This window comes from Anomalospiza imberbis, chromosome 3 (assembly GCF_031753505.1).
Source record: "Anomalospiza imberbis isolate Cuckoo-Finch-1a 21T00152 chromosome 3, ASM3175350v1, whole genome shotgun sequence".
NCBI lineage: Eukaryota > Metazoa > Chordata > Aves > Passeriformes > Viduidae > Anomalospiza > Anomalospiza imberbis.
Genome location: NC_089683.1, coordinates 24293458 through 24315412, shown reverse-complemented (window position 1 = coordinate 24315412; position 21955 = coordinate 24293458). Strand labels below are relative to the sequence as shown.

Genomic DNA, 21955 nt, shown 5'->3' with positions numbered 1-21955 from the left:
GAAATTTTAGTATTTAATATTCTTGATCTACAGTAGTACAAAGTAAAATAGAAACAACAGAACAATTCTGGCAAAGAATTTTCATGAGGTCTACATAATACTGTGGATAGCATTATCTTTATGAAAGCAGTTTCATTATTTGGTTGTATCAATAGCAAAAGATGGAATGGAACAACTAGAAATGCCCTTTAGTCTACATTTTCATGTACCTGCTATATGCAAAACACATGAATTATACTTCCACAAAGTAAAATCGAGAAACCAAGCCAATGAATATGACTGCTATGAGTGCAAGCTAATATTATTTTGCAAACAAATCTTAATCTCCAATTGTTTTTTACAACTTGATCCTTTTTGATGAAAGAAAAGGGAGAGGACTGGAAATAAGATAGTGAATTCAACCTCTTAGTCTGATGTTTTTACTGGATTCTGTTTTCCCTGCCAAAAATAAAACAGATTCCTTATTCTGAAATATTAATGAAAACTGATATAGATAGGAAACAAGCTTCTATTACCCCTTGATTTCACTGAGGTAACAGATAGCAGATTTGTACTCCAAAAATGAAGTTCTCTTAAAAAACTTCCAGTAATTTATTAGCTCATTCTCATTTTATTAAATACTACAAGACCATGCTTTGAGACAGTAGGATACAGGCAAATATCCTAATATGAAGAAAGAAAAATCAGTTCTCCTTACAGAATTTTACAGATTATAATTGGTCTTCTTACTACATAGGTAGAGTTTGGAAGTTCTTTCTTGTGTTTCATATGTGGGGAAACTAAGACCCAAAAATATTAAAAACATGATTGGTTTCAGTCACTAGCAGCAAACACAAAGTGAGATGCACATAGATTTACATTTTCTTAAAAGCAACTGGAATGAAACAAAGGTAAATTTTGTATTTAGGACTTTAAGCTTTGTGGGAATATGGGCGGTGTAACAGTGCTTGTTTTGTAAAATCAGAAGTGTTTGGAGGGCGAAAATATTTATCAGCCCAGCAGTTATTATGTTCCATGGAAACACATTTTTCTTCTCCCTTCACTGTTAATGAGCCAACTGATTGGTAACAGATCATTTTGTTTCAGTATTTCACCAGCAAGTCATGTGACATTTTTACCTCCTTTCAACATGTTTTTCATCTTTTCAAAGGCTGTCTCTCCATAACATAACTACTGCTCTGTATCATACCCCTGTAGTTAAGAGGACAAATTGTTCTAATAAAACACAAGGTGTCTATTCTGATAAGATCTCACCAACAGATGCCCTAGAGAATATATTTCCTCCAGAAAACAAAGGTGTGCAAATGCTATGTATCACCCTAAAACATTCTGGTAAATTAAAGAGAATCCAAAACAGCCTAACAATAATAGCCAAGATATGAAAGCCACCCATGTCTCTGAAAGCACCACACTGAAATCACAGTGACAGTGAAACACGCTGCTTACAGCCTCAGCCTGGTCTCCACTGGCAAGTAGAATCCAGTTACCTAGAACATTTCAATGGTCATACATCTGCTACTACAATTCAACTCAAAACCCAAACACACATTCTCACCTATTTTTCTATTTAAAGTATTTGCTTCAATAGCACAATTATGGGAGAGAAAATGGTTTTAAAGATGCACTTCCTAGAACATAAACACTTTCCTGCTTCAAAGTACAACTATACATAACATATTCTACTAATCAAAAACTATTTCAGACTCATTCCCTTTTTAAAGTACAAAAGACTGTTTCTAAGCTTTGTGTAACTCACATAAAACAAAAGCTCAACAAAATGCTGCTGAAACAAAGGCATCCTTGAATATGCTTCCACTGGAGGAGAGGCAGTGTAAAAGCTGCCTGAACTGATTATGGAAGCAAGCCTTATACACTTTACTAGCAGTAAATACCCAATTTAATTTCAAACTCAGATACTCAAGTAATAACTATCCAGATAAGATTTTTTAAATTTCCTGAAAATACAATTTTAAAAAATTGCTGTAGGTTATCCTAAAAACATCCACTATGCAAATGTTCTTCAGACTTGAAGTTTTCTCCCCTTATGAATGATGTCATCAGTAATATTCAAACAAACCTTTTTGTTAGTTAGTTTGGATTTTGTTTTGGTTTTAAGTTGCTTAGTGGAAGTCCAGGATGCCATTAACAAATTATAAAGAAATTCACTTATGTTCTAATCATGTAGTCATGATTATAATGTTTTATGTTCCAGAAATATGGGACAATCCCATCTTGTATGAGCAACTTCAAAATTATTTAAAGCAGCCCATTTATTTTGGAACTGAGTAAAACTGGCAAGTTCCTGAGAGTGATCATAGCACAGACTGTTTCCATCACAAGCACATCGCCACAACTTGCCCAAGTTTGCTTCAGGAGAAAAAGAAGACAGGACTTTGAAGCATTGAATTAGTTTTGTGTCCAACTAAAACCTTCACTGCATTATACTGGGGATGCTTACAAACTGAAATCCAAGCTGCTGATGCTTTAGTGGTATTTCCAAGCTCTGTGTGCATCTGTGGATCTTGAGGAAAGTTACTGCAGTCAGCACTGGTCTTCCGCAGGGAGCATTGCTAACATTTTGTGTTTGGCTGTTACCACCAGCTGCACATCAGAGATTTCACCCAAGACAACATTCTCAGCAACAGATGAGCACATCAGAGAAAGAGTGTCAAAGGTTACTGTGCACCAGGTGTCCATTTCCTGGTTTTAATGCCGAGGAAGGTTTGCTAAAACCCTCCTCTGAAACATCACTGAGGAGCCACAAAGTTCACTCCATGGACAGTAGTGATACTGTATTTTCAGGAGCGGTCTTCTCCTGGGAAAAGATAAGCTACTTGTTAAGATCTTAGAGTTAATGGACTAGCAACAACAGTGTTTAGAGGCAAACACTCTGAACAGGTTACAAATTCAAAGCCAGACTGCCATGAACCCTCACATCTGAAGTTAGCTCACAGTCCAGCTACACTCACTGAGCTGCTTCCTCCAAGCCCTCTGCTCTGGCAGAACTCATGATTGACCAGCCCACTGCCACAAGAACTGCACAACAGGGAATAAAACAAACAGTGTCTCCGACACCCACCAGAAGAGGAGACAGGATGGCTCCTGCAAAGCAGCTCATAAAAGCAGCTCAAATCAGACATGCGCTACCCACTTTCAAAAAAAAAACCAAAAAACAACAACAAATAAAACCCCTCACATTCTTCATTCAGCTGGTGGAATAATGATTATAGTCCTGGCTTTACAATGAAAGACGGAGGCACTGTCCCACTAAAAATTTCACAATTGCTTCAGGAGAAAGGGAACACCCCAAACAATTACTGATAGTCAAGACCAGCTTTTGTAATATTCCCTGACAGCAACCCAAGCACAGAAAGAGATTTGTGTGTTTGTCAGAAACTGAAGATGAGAAACACTCTTATCATCAAGTCAATTGAAAAACGAAAGTAATTTTATTTTCTGGAGTCAAGGCAAAGAATGGTGGTGAATTCTCCATTAACAAAAGGTCTAGATAATTCTGATAAATAGTGTGCTTCTGTCTCAGTGGAAGGCAGACATTTACAGCAAACCTGGATATTATCAAACAATATTCTAAATAATGTACTTTTATTAAAATTCCTGGCATCACTAGTCTCTCTTTAAAGCTGAAATTACGAGCTCCAAGTAGTGAAACCTGTTAAGTAGCTAATCAGCAAAAAGCTGCTCACCCAGCACTGGTAAAGCATCAGTGCTAGACCAGAAGCAGGCCGAGCAGGACACAAACAAGTCATTTGCTGGAAAGAACAGTGTTACGCAAGTTTCCAGTACACACTTTCCTACAATACACTGATTATCAAAAATATGGAACTTAAGCCAGAAAAATAATCTCAACACATAAATTTGTGGGAAGTTGTGGGAAAAGCCTGGAGCAACCCACAGGGGATGGAAAAATCCATTGCTACGCTAACTACGGTAGCACAAGAGTGCCTTTTTTCTTATTATTCTTTTAAGACTAGGAATTGTGACTTTGAATACAGAGAACTTGTTTGCAGTAACTGGCAGGTTAATATTAAATCCACTCCACCACTGCGGTCAGTTGATTTTCCCTGGTTACCTGTTTATAGCTAACAAAAGAGTATGCAAATTTTGTAGCCTCTTTGCATTGAACCCACCTCTCAAAAGACAAAGTAAAGAAGTAAAAGTTTATAGAGAAAGAAGCCATAATCATATTCACTACTCAGGCTCCTCACAGAGAAAGAAGCCATAATCATATTCACTACTCAGGCTCCTCACAGCATCAGCAAGAGAAAAAAAAACAGAGACTGAGAAGAGAGGGCTCATGCTTTCAAGGACAGACATTGCTTCATCAGAACACGTGTCATCAACTTTTTCTGGCTACAAAACAGAGTTAAATCTGTCTGGCATATTGTCAACTCTGTTGGGTGGAGAAGGGTACTTCAACCAATATAAAATGGCACACACATGGATCACTCAAGAGATGGCACACTTATGGATCACTCCTGAGGTCCAGGCTGATGGAGGGTTGATCAAATAGAATGACACGCAAGTCACTCTGAACCAGCATTAGGAGGAGAGAGAGGGTAGCCACTTGTCTCTGCACAGCAAGAATCCAAGCACCTTGTCAGCCCTGAAAAACAACACTTCATCTGCTCTTATTCCATACCACTGGCAGCTGTTGCCATACCTGAAGGTGTACTCTGGAAACTACACTTACTGCCAGTCTCAAACACTACACTACCTTGTACACATTGCTGAACCACCTGGAGCAGAGCAGAATCTCAAATTGCCTCACCAAAAAGCATAAACAAAAGACATTAATGAGACACAGTGCTACACAGTATTACTGTAGAAGCCTGAAAAATACACCTCTTCCTTTATCTCTCCCCAGACACAGATTGAAAAAACGTAACAAAAATCCGGATTTCCTCTACACAGGTTAACAAAGTGAAGAGAGACGGCAGTGAAAAGCAAGGAATGCCAACACTCCTCTGGGGATAGTAGCTGGTTGGTCTGATGATGGACTTCAGCTCCTCTAATCTCTCATTAAGCAATTGTTGGATTCTAGACTGAGCTCAATTAATTTTCTTTAACAACTGAGTGGAAGCAAACACCTTCAATATGCAATTCATACCACCCATCTTTGGCTGCGATGACCACAAAGAAACAATACCAGCCACCCTTGGGTACAGGAAAGTGAAACTGTCCCAAAGGAAGGCAACCAGCCTAGATCACCCACTTAGCCATCTGTAGCCAGAGAAACCACAACAAATATTCCTTCCACTACTAAAAAAAAAAAAAAAAACCCAAAATTTAAAAATCACCAAAGTAAAAAAAACTGATTGCTGACCAGTTACTTTGTGCCAAAGTGGATGCAGCAAGTAGTGCTTGCCTTGTGGTGAGTTTGTGGGCTGAAGCAGCCCCCACGAGCCTGCTGGCATGTACGAAAACAACCGAGCGACACAGCACATATCCCAGAGCTGCAACAAGATTTACATCTTGTTCTGACTGCAGCAGGAGGGAGTAGGTAATCAGAAGTAGTAAGGGCAATTAATTATTTTCATCTGGTGGCAGGTCAGGCAAGGCCCAAATCCAGGCTTTAAACATTCAACTTGCTGATGGAGCAGATGCTAAAAACAAAACAAGCCACAGCCTCCAAATGAGAAACTGGCATCACAGAGTGGTGCTGCCTTCGGCTTTTTTAGGAACTGTCTTTTTTAGGAACTTCTTTTCATCTCAAACGGGTTTGTTGCTATTTTCTTGGGTACAGGGTTTACTACATTTTTAAACTTCTGTTGTGTCAATTCCAGTAAGTACTTTAAAAAAAAATTCTACCCAAGGCTGGAGTCAGCTGTACCAAAACCTGATTTTCTTTCTGGTTTTATTTTAACAGCAGCTTACCAAGAATAACCAGAAGAACTCTCCCTTAAGAACAATAAAACTGCACTACCACTGAACTGACCTAACACCTACAAACCTCCAGCATCCTCCTGCAAAACCATGTCTTGAAGCTTAAATGAGGAATCTTGGGGAAGAGAATTGAACAGAACCCAGAGACATCAACATCAGTCTTTATCAGGCTTTTGCAAAGTTGTTATTTACAGAATTCAACTCAGTTAATACTTACCTTTATAAACAAATCAGAACCCAGAGATTTAGTAAGACCTTGAAATCACCATTGGACAACTGAAGTGCAACACAGTAACAATGACAGCATTAATGCAGAGATACTTTAATTGGTGTTTTAATGATACATCACATCTACTGAAGCTTTTAAAGATGTTTTTATTATGGTTTTATAAATTTTTATAAAACCACCAAAGCACTTTAAAGAATCATGCTTTCTTGTGTAACACATAAAACTAATTTCATACTGTGCTTCTGAAAGTCTATCGTGCTGTTTTTCAAGTTATTTTACAGATGGCACATTTAAAAAAAAAACAATGGAAGCATGAATTTCTAGTGACTGCAATGCAACAAGGCATTCAAACCAAGATGTTTCATTACAACTAAGTTAAAGTGTGAGTGCATTATGTAATAAACAATAGCAGTTTGGTCGTTTCATCTCAATTCTGTTTACAACAAAATTAACATTTGTGCTTCACAACCTAAGATCCCATAATATAAACATAAGTTGTCTGCGGTAAAATTCCCAACAAATTACAGTCCAAAAAGAAAAACATATCTAAAGCAGGAGACCAAATTTACTCACTTTCCTCGAGAATTGCTATATTTAAGACTAATATGACATACCAAACACAATAAGGCACAATGGGTGGTACAAACAAATGAATACAGTTGTCCATGAAACTTGTTCTCTTCCACAAATACTAAAATATGTACCGCTCAAGATAAATTTTCTCTTAAAAGTGAAATACATCATCTTGTTATGAAAGTCCTATACAAAAATTTAAAATTTACACCATCTGAGCTGCCAAAAAAATAAAAAAAGTGTATCGATTTCCCACAAAACTATATTTCTCACCAGCACATCCAGCCACTGGGAAGAAGATATCCCAGCACTCTGGAAAAGAAAAGCATTATTTCCCCTGTGTTTAAGACAAAAATATTGTATTCTGCATACAGTAGTGTATTAAACTTAAAAAAGCCTAAGACTATTAAAATTACAATATTGATTTGGAAATTATTGGTTCACTGCCTGGATGAAATAAGGCACTTTCTTCCAGCGGGCTGCACTTTTCATGTGTATGGAGACGATGAATCAGGTTCTGGTTAAAAACAAAAAGGGGCTCAGTGAGGTCCCAGGAGACGACAGGAACATTTCAACAGCAGGGGAAGACACAGGAGGTAAAACCTGGAGATGAAACTCTACACGGAAGTGGTCACTCTGTCAATGGCATTATTGACCTCGTTTTTGTTTGAATCCAGTCCTTTAGCAGCATTCATATCATTCCGTAAATTCTCCACTGTCTTTTTCATGTTCTTTAATTCTCCAGGGTGTGGAGTGGCTCGCCTTAGAAGTGTTCTCTAAAAATAAACATTGCAATAAGTGGTTTTGCCTTTGTCTCTCTGCAAAAACAGCATACTCTTAACAAGGCTTCAGCATTCACATACCAAATAGTAAGTATCAATTTTTTTTCCTTTTTCCCTCCTGTTCCTTTTCAAACTACAATGCTCTGTACTGAGCATTACTTTAAAAGCTACTTGTTTATGAAGACAGGGAAAGAGGTTTTAAGAAATCTCTAAGAGCAAATTTTGTCCTCTTTTTCACTACTCAAGTGAAGTACAATTACAAGTTATCAAGTGAAGATTCTTTCATAACTATACTTGGGGATTTTTTCCTCCCCAAAACCATACAAGTGATTTAAGATCATACTTTAAACATTCACCTGATTTTGAAGGAATCCCACAAGATCTCTTTACAATTTTAAATAGTGTTTGTGTGGAGCTCCATTTGCCTTTCAGCCCCACCACACAGTCTAGTTCTCTAGTTAATTGAGAACAAGCACCTTGAGAGGGAGCATTTCTCTCCCACCTTAGACAGAAGAATGTATATCATTGTGCTGAAACCTTTACAAGGAAAACAAGATTCACAAAAACTCCAGTTAGCGTCCAGGCTAGAGACAACAGAACATCACAAATACAATATACGTATAATACATGTATACATGCAATTACTTTTTAGTGGCATGCATGTAAACTGTGCAGAGCCCAACAGAACTGATGACCCACACGTGGGTGCTTTGGTCAAGACGGCTTCAGAAATCTGCCCTTCCTTCTCCTCAGTAAGATCATCAACTTTTTTCCCCTAGGAAAGTTCTTGCCTCAAATCAGGCAAACCAAGTGCTTATCTTCAACACCTGAGCCCTCACTACTCTATGGACATTCTCAGGTTGGCAGAGCTGTTAAGCAGCACCCAGCATGATTCTGAACTCCCTATCAGTCAGTGAACCATGCCTCTTAAGAGATATTTTGTTTCTGCTGCTTTGGAGTAAGCAACTACCTTACTTGCTCATTTCCAAACTAAAGTAAGAGTTTTTGTGTAGTTACTTTTTAAACTACAATAATCCAGACAGTGCCCTGAAGTATCTCAAGCTGAGATCTAATGAGGAACACCAGCAACGTTTTAGAGCATCAGAGAAGCACATCAAAAACGTGACTGAAGCAGTGTTAATCTTTACAAGGAGTTTTAATTGTTAATAAAAGCTAGTAAAACTACAGATCATGTTGTGTTTTGATCTGCAGGATATGCAGAGCCCAACTTAATGGAGAGGTCTTATAAGTACAGTGACAGATGTTGGCACATCCTTTCTTTAAGGGGGAAACTAATGAGCAATATTCCTGCTGTTTATGGTTGGTTCAATGTAAATGGTGGAGTTAAAAAAGAAAAAAAAAAAAGAATGAGAGAGAACACGAAAGAGATTGGAAATAGAAATTAGAGAGACAAACAATAGCAAACTTAATGGAGACACATGCCAGAGTGCTGGAATCCTAAATTAGATCCTATATACTTTCAGGCAGTAAAGCTTCACAGATGCAGAGAAGATCCTATCTTCTTTCTGGAAAGAAAACATCCTCAGCAGACAGAGGAAAACAAAGCAAAACAGAAGACTGTCCTGCATCAGAATATAAAAGTTATATTCAAAGCAGAAAAAACAAAGGCATTTAAAGTCAACATAAAAAGTTTCAGCAGCCAACATGAACAGTTTTTTCTCCAAATGTACACACAAAGCATGCAGTCCAAGCTGAAATATTTACAGCAAGAATGCCCAGAGACTTTTTATACTTCTGCATTAATGTCACAGTGTCTGGAGGTATCCAAAGGCTTGGAAAACATACCATTTCATTTTCCTCTTCATCTTTTTCATCTTCTAAGAAGCGAATTGCACTGACTCTGTTCACTGCCCGCTCATTCCATGTTTCATCTGACATCTCATTTACCAAACTCTCCAATGCACCACATCGTGGTAGGTTTTCTGTTAGAACAGGAAAATGTAACTCAAGTTTCACAGCAACATGCACGTGAAGTCACACAATCAACATGGTATATTGTTCATAATTGCAACATCTGAACAATCACTCCTCCAATACTTACAAGTGGCTATTTCTACTGTTTTTTGAAGAAAACAGAACTTGCATTAGTTTTCTGTTATGAAGTACATACACTAAATTATTTCTGTATAAATTAGGTATTTCTGTACTTGGACTGTTTCAGAGTTTTAGAGTACTGGTTATATAATTTAATATATTTGCCACTATACATGCTTTTCTTGTGGAACATGGCTGTCAGCTGACATTAGCCAGTTCCCTAAATGGCATTCCATAACACAGGATCACTGCTTTTAGTAAACTCATCCTTTCAGTATTGCTAGGCATACACATTCAACAATCTAAATTCCATGCCTTCTACTCTTGAAGCCACGAGATTCATCTGGAGAGGAGAAAATCTAATTTCTAGTAGTAAGGCCTCTAGAGAAAGTCAAGTCAACCTCTGTTACTCTGCTTGAACTAGATTAATCCTCTCTAACTCTAAAGGGGTTAATTCATATATTAATTTTAATTCTAAACTATTCTTAAAATCCAGGAGCTGAAAACAGAGACATTTCTACACTCCTACTGTTTCAATGGTTTCTATTTGCTCCACAGCCATATATGATTGAAACACTGGAAATTAGCCTGCGTGCCTACAATACATATACCCACAGCTGAATTTTTCTTCTCAGGCCCCTTTGTACTCAGTGGAGAAGAATCTACAGAATTTTCTTTTGAAAGTCCATTCTCGGATGGGATAAAGCACTCTCCAGTCACTACAGTAGAAATGTAAATATTAGCTCAGATGAATCCCCTTGAATGTTCACATACAGCTCTAAAAGCTTGACGACAAAAAACATTCAGAAGTTACTGGAGTAGTAACACAGCCAACAAAAGAGTTTATGGTTCCATCTGGCTCAGAGGAAAGTTTCATCACAAAAGGGAAAAGCAACTTATACTGCAATTCTACACTTGTTAATGAATATAATAAAGTTACTGTATGGCACCTCTGCTTGAAAGAAAATTAGCTTGCTAAAAAATAAAAAGTCCACTGTTCACTATGTGCTATGCAATTTATTTTGCTAGTAAAGAGATTGAAATTGGAAAGCCACCAATTTTCCATATATGTATATATGTGTGTGTGTATATATACATATATATATAAATAAAAGATGTACAATCAATGTACACAAATATGGACACCACTACTGGGCTCATTGGCAAGCCTCAAAATAGTGATATGAGTGATTTTATTTCTTCCAGATATGTATTTTATTTATCGTAGCTGTCACTAGATTTTCAATAACACTCAGTACCAAGTTTTGAAGTCTTCAAAAGACTAATAGGTTAATAGGAAAAAAAAAAGGTTTAATATTGAAAATTCAACCAGAACTTTGCTACTTTGCTCACTAGGGCTTATGCAAGTTTTACAAACCTTTATGGGACACCTCAGTAAAGAAAGAAGTAATAATTCTGTATGTAATGAAAAGCTGATTCTAGGCACTTACCTTGGCAACCAGACTCAGAAGGCATTTGAGGAAGTAATACACATGTTAAAATCTTTTCTCCTGTTTCAGGGTCTGTATCAGTCTGAAATGTCAGCAGAGGTTGGGACTGGTTATCAGACAACCACAAAGCCTTCAGCCTTAACGTAGTCAGTGAAATGGGAAGATACGTCAGCCTAGTTCAAAAAAGCAAAGTAAAAAAGTCAGGGCAGTCCCTGGGAGACTTAATAGATGGTCATGAAGTCAACTCAAGTATACATTGCTGCGTTGGAACAAACAGGATTGAAATGAATGCCTCTAATAGAAGGCATTGCAGTAGTCATCAATTCCAACTACTCCGTTCTTTAAAAAGAAAAAAAAAAAAACAAACCTACAGCTTAACTTTATTATAACTTTATAATCCTCTGAAGCTGAAAACCAGGTAAAACTATGTTGAGCTTTCTCTACTGCAGTACAGTGCCCTGGAAAGCAGACAGCTGCTTCCCATCAGGAGTTTACATGTGAACAGTGGCTAGAATAGAAATACATAAGGGCCTGTGAGACAATTATACTGCATAGATGAAATGCCATTTGCTTTTCTTCTGTTTTGGGGTTGTTTTTTTAATTTAACTTCCTACTAATAAGCTGAACTAATTTGCTGGTTTATGCTTTAATCCACTCATTTTTGCTTGTTTTTTGAAGCACTAAGATTTGTGAGAAGCTGCAAGGTCAAAGTGGCCTTCCCTGTTACTCGTACTGTATTGTGAAGATACAACACTCAATATTGATGCCACTTGACATTACAGCTTGGTAGCTTCACCTGAAGCTCTATCCATTGCCTAGATTCCCAGTTTTAATTCAGAAATATATGAATCCAGAGGATTTTTTTTAAAATCCAATTTCTTCCTCAGGGTCCAAGTAATCCAAAAATCACACTCACAATAACACACAATTTATGCTACTTTTGGCCCAGGGTGAAGACTACTTTGACAATTTCAACAGTAACACTAACATGAATGTCATAACTGTTTTTTTATTACTCTCTTCTTAGACATAATATCTTTTGCTATCAGAAAGAATTAAGTAAATTCAGCAAAAGAACATGAAAATACAAAAATCTCTTGCCTGTTTCCAGCAACATCCAGGACATGAAGTTCAGTGGCCTGTGAAATTTCAGAGGGAATTCGAGATAATCTGTTGTCACGTACAGAAAAGACGTTAAGACTGCAGCAGCCTCCAACCTACATTTGAGAAGAGGGATAAAAAAAAAAGCAAGTCTGGTTTTGTTTCAGTACCATAGTGTAACAAAGGCATGCAGTACGGGTCATGGAGTGTGTCACAGCACATTGAAGTTACAATGCCTGCCAGACACTTCCCCCTGAGGTACAGACTGCAAACAAGTGCTCGCTTCGAAGAAGTTTGAGCTGAAGCAAGTCTGTAGGAGCACTGTCTTGAACATCTGTATCTGCAAATAATGGATAACTTTACATACAGGTCACATTCTAGCTACCTTTCAGAGCCTTCCACACCCAGAAGAAATCAGTAACCACACAGAAGCTACTCTGTGCCCAACATTCACAGAAAACCCTAAACTTAACATTTTCTAGCTCTACATTTTACATATTAATTCATTATTTCCTCATGGCAACTTTATATCCAAGCAAGTGCAATGGGCCTTGAAGCAAGGCAAAATGCTAAATATACCAACCAATTCCCAAAATTTCTTGAGTCCACAAAGATTAATGAAGAGCTCACTAGAAGCAGAACACTGAGTAAAATCTTTGATGCCCCAATTCATTAGAAGCAACTCATTTCAACACAATTCCCACATGAACTGGCCTTCTTTAATCTATTTTAATCTAATATCCTCTATCAATTTACCCAAATAAAAACATTTGCATTCTTTGGATGCAAAGATGGGATTTTTCAGTTTTCCCTTTAAAAATCTACATCTTGCACCAAAAGTAGCTGCTTTCAGAAAGATAAACCCCCCACATCCGATTAAAAAAAAAAAAAACACACTGATTCCAACTTTATGTTCCAGACGGAACTTCTATAAACAGGAAGATTATTAGTTGTAGCAACTCAAGGCTGCTTCAAGTAACTCTTTGTTCCTATTAACAAAGGAAACTTACCTTTGTTTGCTTATCATACAGAGTTTCAAAAAGCACCATTGTTTGTTTGCCAGTTCCAAAACTCACCATAAGAAGGCAAAAAAAGATTTTTTTTTCTTACTCCAAATAACAGAGGCAAAATATCCCAATGCCATTTGAAGCTTTCAAGTTAAGCGGACTTAGAATCTAATTACAGAGCCAGAGTCCAAACTAAACACAGTGGAAAATCTCAGTTCAAAAATTAGAGGACATCTATAGTGACATACATCTAAGAAGGTTCTCCTCTCATACTATAGCCATTATGTAACTACACCTTGGCCAGGAGTTCCCAAAACTAAGCTGAAATTATTGTGTTCTTGTTCACTGTCAGTCATGTCTTTGCAAAACCCACAATTCAGTCCAAACCCAAGACTGAAATTACAGAAAAATAGCACAAAATATTTTAACCAGTCAAAGGAAAAATAGTGTTGATTTAACATACACTATTTACTAAGGAAAAAGTCACTTTTAAAGGATGCAACTGTGACTCACAAAATAAAATAAACAGAACATTTACATTCCACTCACCTTCCTTTGTATCATAAATGCTTTTTAATGGAAGAAAACAACAATCAGCTGCTCAAGGCTTCTGATTCACAAGCTATTTACAGCAGAAAGTTAAAGTGCTACATTCTTGACAAAATAAAATCTGTCATATTTCCCTTAAATCACTGCACTCTTAAGATGCAGCTATTTCACAAGATTATCAGTTCTCCCAGCCCTGTGTGTACAACAGAAGCGTGAACCTTGCAAATCATTTTAGTTTGTGAATCAAAGCCCTTAGAAACCAGCACTCAAATCGTAAGCAAACATTTCTTGGTTCAAGAATTCTGCTAGTCACTTTAAAGCGTGTATAAATTCTTAAATAATGTGCCTTCACATGTTCACAGAACACAGTGTGATTTAAAAAAATATATACACACTAAGTGCCTAATTGGTGTTGCTAACATGAGGAGCAGTGAAAAGCAAGAAATACAATTAGAGAATGTTGATGAGCTGGCAAGTGATGTCCTCAGTGTACAAAAAGTGTTCCCTTTTCATGAATGAAGTTTGTGTTACTCAGTCTTGGAGCATGGAGATCCAAACAGGTTAGCCAAACAAACAAAGTAAAGCCATGCAGCCCTGATGAGATCAAAATTTCTATACTTTTGACAATGGAAAAATGCAGCAGTGGAATTGGGACAGCCCGAGTCATCATGCATTTAAAGCAGCTTAATGAAAGGCAATAGGAGAACCGTGGACTAAAGAATACTTACAGGGTTATCAATTTACCTGACCCATAATTTTCCAAGCGGCTAACAATTAAGAAAATACAAGAGATGTTCAATTTATTTTTCTTTATCCATACTGGACAAGAGCATGCCAACAAATGGAGACAGAACATACATTCTTCTACTGCCAAAGAGGGTTGTAACTCCTAAATAATTTAAACTTCAGTTAATTTAACTTTGCTCTCTATCAGTCAACAGGCTGCTGTTCAAAGCTTTTGTTCCATTCAAAGGTAATGAAGACCTTTTATTTTAATAGGGTAGTAGGGCAGATAAAAAAGATACTATTTTTTTAATGAAACTGTTTTTAAAAAATGCAGACAGCATTTAATGAGTAGCATTGAGTGAGATATCACAAAGACAAAAAAAGACAAGCTGACAGTTAAAAATCAACTAAAATCTTTGTCATTTAAACAAAGATGGCACCCATCCAGCAGTACAGAAAGACATCAGGTCCAATGTTTGAAAACCTAAACATGAAGCTGTACCACGGAGGCAAAGTGCACACGCTACATGGCATGCGGAAAGGAAAACACTGTTGTGGCCACCATGAAGCTACACGGTATCAGAATGTCACTGGTTTGGCTAACAGTGGCTAACTGAGGAAGAGCCATGCTTTCCAAGGGTCACATGCTCACAACAAACTGTGCCAGACCACCACATTTGCACCAAGGACATAGCTGAGGCTACAAGCCCATTCACCAGTTAACACACACTGCATTTCCAGCACAGACTTCACTTAATGGGGACAAGCATGTGCTTAGTTCTAGGCACGTGAGTAACTGTTCCAAGGACTGGAGGCTCAAAGAAGTCCTCACACTCTTCTGTAGTGAGCAGGATATCAGGAAAAGATCTCACGTGAGTTGTGCATGCCTAAGTCGTACTCCTGAGACTTAGTTCATTTTAGCAACTTTAGTTTAAGGGTTATTGACTTGTCACATCACGCGAACTCCAAAGAACAGTGAGCCTAGATAAAGGAAAACCACAAAAACAAAGCCCACAGGTCAGTCAGGCAGGAAATGGTCATTACTGTGAAGTGCTAATTTTAAGATCATTGGTACTATGAAGATGGAACAAAACTGCATATTGCATTCAGGTGGGCTTGATTGAGAGGATGATTGTCACTAGGAGACCTCTGGATTCCACCTGAAACTTCAACCCTTTAAACCCTTTAATGGATTATCTTATTGCTCTTTTCTTCTATCTCAGTCTGAGGCTCATCTTTCTAACAGCTTCCTCATTCTGGGGAAACAGTAAGGCTTGGACAAACATAAACAGGAAGCCAACTCAGTTGCTGAAACTCCCGCCATGTTCTCACCATGACCAGCATTTAGCACTTCACCCTCCTGCTTTTTTGCCATTCATACACCCACTACTCATCCATCTTAGACAGTCCTCCACAACTGCAAGTCTTAACAGAATGCTTTTCTGCTGGTGCTTCTAATGACTCTAAAGTAGATCTGTTTACTACTCAAAAGCTATGAATCAATTCTGCTGTACTTTACCAGTTAGCATCTTTCACACAGCTATAAGCAATGCAAAAAAATTACATTATGAAAAATACTGTAATGATCAGTCTTCAGTTGCCATGTGAATAGCTAGAAGTCCAGTGATGCATCTCTTTTATTCAACTCTCAAAACAGCTGTCAGTGCCAAAAATTGTCTCAGACTTATACAAGTCTGATAAATATAGTGGCAATTTAAACACAGTTCTTCTTGTGTTGTAAAATCTTTTCCAGCGTGTCATATTCAAAATTTTGTTTGGGTTCAAATTAAAGTCAGAATTTTCCTTGGCTCCACATAAAGTATATTAATTCTTTAAATGCAAGCACAGAATACATTTAGGGGTGGAGAAAACTGCCCTATTAATTATTATTAACTATTATTCTGTTGTTATTATTAACTTTAAATTGGCTAGGAAGATCTTCAGCAAACTCACTTCAACACCTCCTGCACCACTGGTGAATAGTAGGAGAGGAGCTCACCAAGACAGTTTCTCAGCCCTCTGACTCAAGACAAGTTTTCCTGCACTTTTCCTTAGTGCCCTTTTTTTCTTTTACCTCTGAGACACACATACTTCTATACAAATGAAGAAAGAGACAGGACATCAAAAGTTAAAATCAGAAAAAACAAAGTGGTCCCTACTCATTTAAGAAAAATAAAATTTAAAAAGCACAGTTATTGCAAAAAAAAAAAAAAAAAACCTGTAGTTTTACCTAATGGAGTAATAATTCTCACAATATACCTCAGAGCCGGGAAGGACACATTACCAGACCTCTGCTGGTTGTAAAGACTCATTAACAAAAGCATATAAACTGGAAAACATTCCAAGGAGGTTATTTATGCAAGTGCCAAAATCAACACACCAGTTTCATCAGCGTTCCTGTGCCAGGGTGGGATTTCAATACCAAAGAGTCACCAGGCAGGTCTTTCAAGTTTAAGGGGAAAAACATTTCTAACTATGAACAGGTTTAGACATTCTCAGTTCTTGCTGAAGTCTGTTTTACCACTTCAGTCACAGAGGCACTAAGCTGCAAAACGAGATGCTGTAGATGAAATCTGTCAGTGACTCAATCCATGGTCATACATTCAGTTCTTCCAGGTTTTACCTTTATCACCACACAATACAGAAAAACCTTTGAACCAGGAAACTTTGAAAGTGTATTTGCATACAAGCTCCTCAATAATCCCAAGTCAAGACATTTTACACCAAAAGATAAAGAGTGGTTTTACAAGTGTGCCTTGAAGCCATCTTACAATGTAATGGTTTAACACACTGACTCAAAATCCAATTCTCTTAAACTGTTAACAAAACAAAACCAAATCAACATCCTTCTAGCCCCTTCCCCAAAAAAATACACACCACCACAGAAAAACTAAAACTCAGAGATTATCTCACCAGGCACATCATTTTCACTGTCCTACCTATAAAAGTGGTCTTTGCTACGGGAATAATTCTGGGTGAAATGACAGCAACACTAAGCAGATACAGCATTGGGTACATGTACTCTTCTCTCCAGCTGAATTCCACTTTTTCCTACACATATTATAAGACTGCCTCTCTATCCCTCTCCAACATTACAAGATTGCCTCTCTATCCCTCTCCAAAAGAAACCAATAACAGCCTCTCCCACATCCATTTTTTATCAGGATGAAGACCACATATGTACAGCTGCTCTAGCACTCTGTAAGGCAGAGAAAGAATGGAAGAGGTAAGAAAAACACCTAAAGGAAAAGAGGGAAAGATACTGTGGAAAAATATCTGCAGTGTATACTCTACTTTTGCATCCAACTCTGCTTCTGTGAGTTGGTACTCACAAGTACTAATTTTGTACAATACAAGTACTAATTTTGATGTGCAGAGGTCTGAGACCCTAGTCTTGGCCATACTGTCTCAGGAAACATGTAAAGCAACACAGAGCAGGCAGAGGTGTTTAAAATTACTTCTGTCAGAAGCTTGTGCCTAGCTTCAAATCTTAGTTAGTCAGTTTAGGATGAAAACAAACAGAAAACATAGTATGCTTTCTCAATGTCAAGCAGAGCCTTCCAAGTGTGCTACCTATGCGTTTTTTATTTTTTTCCATGTTACTAATGACGAGAACAAAAATGGAAACTGAACATTCCACCCAAGACACCAAATGGTTCCTCCCTGCCGTCCAAAGGGAAACTCAGAACTGGAATCTTTGCCACTATCAGCCCCCTAAAACTGCTCCTGTGGATGCTTTGCATAACCACAAATAGTACTTGGTACACCTGTGCACTCAGTTCATGTAGAACAATTCTCTTTTAGAGCTATGAAGTGTGATTCTTCACTTAATTCCTCTGATTTTTAAACATAAAACCTGTCTATGAGATTTTCATGTTTGGTTTAAAGCAAAATGCTGCTGGTTAAGAAAAATACTATACCAAGAAAATGCAACTCCAGGAACAGATGGAACATGGGCAGATAGCAGCAGATTCCTTTGTTTGTGAAACTACCATTTCAGCACTGTAAGAAGGCACTCTAAAAACATTCAGGGAAAAATGTATACTGCACAGCCTAAGCCTGTTTTTTGAAGGAATTCAAAATGAAACTTGAAAAACTGAAACTGAGAAGCCTTGTTAGCTAGACAGTAGGTTCTGCAATACACACATATTAACAGTATTTTTGAGGCACACCACTGCCATCAGTTGTTCATGCTTTCTATTTGTAACGTTAACAGCTTGGAATTCAAATGCACTGATCAAGAGAGAGATGACCCCACAGTTAGAGAAGGGCTGACTTCCTTTAAAATTAAATAATAAAAAATTAAATATTAGCAGAGCAAAGCATAAAATCTTACATTACATGTAATTTCAAGGCATTTGTTCTAATGAGACAGACACATTGGCATGGACACCTTTAAAGGAAAAATAAAAATTTTATTTCAAAGTCATTGATAGGGAGCCAAAGAGCTCTGCTTCCTCTGTTTCCCTGCCAAGCTCCCTTGGGAACCATCCTCTCCCATTTTTATATCCTGGATTTCCACAACTCCCCAAAGCTCACCTCATTCCAGACACTACCTTCCATTTTCTCATTATTTGCCTTCTCCAAACACAGGCTCATCCCTGTCTTCATTCCACTTCTGTGCAGGTGTCCTCCTCCCTCTCTCATGTGCACCGATGTTCTCTAGACACATTCTCATTCTTCACTTCATCAACTGAGCAGCATATTCCACCTCTGAAAAACGTTGCTGGTTCCAACTGATCAGTATCTTGCTCAGTATGAATCCCGCTATTGTTCTGCACTGAGCTCCTGACCCCACTACACCCCCAAGCAGACACACTCCATATTCACCCTGCTTTACCTGCTCCTGCAGCTGAGCCTTCTCCTCTTGCCTGCTCCTGTTCCTGCTTCTTCCAATCCACACTGATTGCTCTTATGCACCACCTCCAATACCATATATTCCATTAACTGAGAAAAGTGCTTATACACTACACAAGCTATTAATGGCTAATCTGGAATAAAACTGTACCAGTAAAACTTTCCATGCAAAACTCAAAACAATTCTGCTCAAAGGTGGAGTGGACATAAAATTGCACAAGTCTCAAGTACAGGTATTTTAGCAAAGAAAGTCTTCTGCTGAATGAACACAAGATCAGAAAGATATTAAGCTATTTGAGGGCATCCAAAAGAGGCAACAAAGATGGTGAAGGGCCTTGAGGAGAAGCTGTATGAGGAGCAGTTGAGGTCACTTGGACAGTTCAGCCTGTAGAGGAGGAAACTGAGGGGAGACCTCACTGCAGTTAAAACTTCCTCATGGGGGAAGAGCAGAGGCAGACCCTGATCTCTTCTCTGTGTTGATCAGTGACAGGACCCAAGGAGATGGCCTGAAGTTGTGCCAAGGGAGGTCTAGGTTGGATATTACAAAAAGGTTCTTCACCTAGGGTTGTTGGGCACTGGAACAGCTCCCCAGGGCACTGGTCACAGCACCAAACCTGAAAGAGTTTGAGAAGTGTTTGGACAATGCTCTCGGGCACATGGTGCGACTCCTGGGGTGTCATGTGCAGGGCCAGGAGGTGGACTCCTGATGGGTTCCTTCCAACTCAGCATATCTAAATATGAAAACTGCTATCACATACCAATCCAAATAGTTTTCCCAGGGTCTTGTCTCTTGCTAGCCATCATGCAACGTGTCTGGGTAAGCCCTGTCACAATTCTTTGTTCAGAAGCGGAAGCATGACAGCACAGAAGACACTGTTTTGCTAGAAAAGCTGCAGTACTCACATCTTACCCCTCACCTTCCCTCAATTAGGTGACTGGCCTGTGGTAGCTCAGACCCAGGACACTGAAATTGTTGCTGCCAGTGCCACTGCAGCATCCTCTGCCCCTGCTTGATCCCTCTTCTTCAGACAATCAGCTCTCACCCACCTCTTTGCCACTTCACTTCCTTCTCATACCTCCTCCTTGAGCTGTCCAAGCTCCATAAGGAAGTGAGCCAGAGCGGACGCTCATCTCAATTTCCATCAGCTATTACCTGAGCACAGAACCCTCCTGCTCCTTAGGTGACTGAAAGTGGAGAACAAAAGCTCAGAGCCACGTGTTAGATAGGAAAATTTAGAGGGAGAATTACTTGGATAAAAATTACAGAGAAAAAGTAGTACAAACAGAACCAACTCACAGCTCCATGTTCCAATCACAGGATGCTGCTTTCCCAATTCCTTTCCACAATTTACTGCTGAACAAAACCTGTAAAGCCCTCATTATATTTAGTTTCACAACACAAGCTCTAGCCTCATTTCATTCCACATACTGTTACAACAGACAAGAAGTCCTAGTGCTCATAGCTGCAAAATTTGAGGTATCTTGTCACATCAGGTCCTTATATTTAAGGGCAAAAGTAATCCAGACATCTCCAAAACCAAAAATACTCTCAAGACAGTCACTGAGCCACTTTTCAGAGTATGAAACTTTGATATTAGTCACAGGAGTAAGGTGAGGAAGAGAGTGGCAGTAGTTTCATACTACATGCAGAAGAGACATATTGGTGCTGCATTCACCCTAGCAGAACTCCAAGTCTTCAAATAGTACAAGACCTGACATCCACACTGGGAATTACCAGTTAAAAGTTAATTGGACCCAAGTTAGTTACAAGCTAATTAGATCCAAGCCTTTCTGTTCAACTGCAAAGACATTTTGCACTTCCAAGCCACCAAATCACTACAATTCAGATCTAGCGGACAAGTTTCTGGTTGTGATCAGTTTGGAAAGAATACCCATTGGACCAAAGTTGCCTGCTACTTCTCAAAGGCACTTGAAATCAAGAGGTTTCTATTTCTATAATGTCATCTGCACAAAACTTACCTCTTTGGGCAAAGAAGTTAATTTGTTTCTATCAGCATTCAAATTGTTCAGCTTCTTTAGCTTTCCAATGCTCTTCGGCAATGACTGTGTCAACAAAAACAAAATAATATACAAACAGAATTCATAGAGTCAGGAAAAAACACTTAACTCACTTTTAAAATTAATTAACAGTCTCATCTACTTTCAGAATTGAAGTGTAGTTAATCCTCATTACCACCAGACTTTCCAAAGATGATCCAGGGGTTAGATTGCAGAACAAGTGCCTAGGAATGTCAGTTGCTAGCACAAATTCACTCATGAACTATCTCTGCACTAGGATAAAAGACACACAACAGCTGTGTACAGAATGCATGTACGTAGGATGTATTATCTAACTTTACACTCCCAAATTTCCTTCTCAGTTAGCTATCTCCTAACACAGGTGCTATGAACTCACTGTTGGAAAGACATCTTCTTAACAGTCTTAAGCTTCTAACACGACCAAGTACCAATTCAGCTTAAGAAATGCTCAAACCTAGCTTATTTAAAGACAGCTACTCTCCAAGTGTCAGTGTTACATGAAGTTTCAAAATAATGGAAGGACACACCCAACAGAAGGAATTCTGAGATTTTATTTTAATTGACCACAAATCATATTTAACACCTGTCTAGAGCAGATCAGCAGAGCAAGGAGCAGTACAAGTTCTGCAGTGCTCAGGGCTTCTATTCAATTCCAGCAAGACTGATCCAGATAATGCCCAG

At 38.4% G+C, this 21955-nt stretch overlaps 1 protein-coding gene across 4 annotated transcripts in view; it reads right to left on the bottom strand.

Annotated features, from left to right (window-relative positions):
* Positions 1-6259: 6259 nt before the first annotated feature.
* Positions 6260-21955, bottom strand: part of LRRC1 (leucine rich repeat containing 1) — a 72734-nt gene continuing 57038 nt past the window's right edge. For all 4 annotated transcript variants that reach the window (XM_068183661.1, XM_068183658.1, XM_068183659.1 and 1 more), the window contains exons 10-14: positions 21215-21298; positions 12096-12211; positions 10995-11167; positions 9295-9431; positions 6260-7482 (exon numbers count right to left, since the gene is read on the bottom strand). In XM_068183661.1, the coding sequence (XP_068039762.1) occupies positions 7324-7482; positions 9295-9431; positions 10995-11167; positions 12096-12211; positions 21215-21298 (669 nt within the window). In that variant the 3' untranslated portion in view covers positions 6260-7323. The remainder of the gene's footprint in view (positions 7483-9294; positions 9432-10994; positions 11168-12095; positions 12212-21214; positions 21299-21955) is intronic.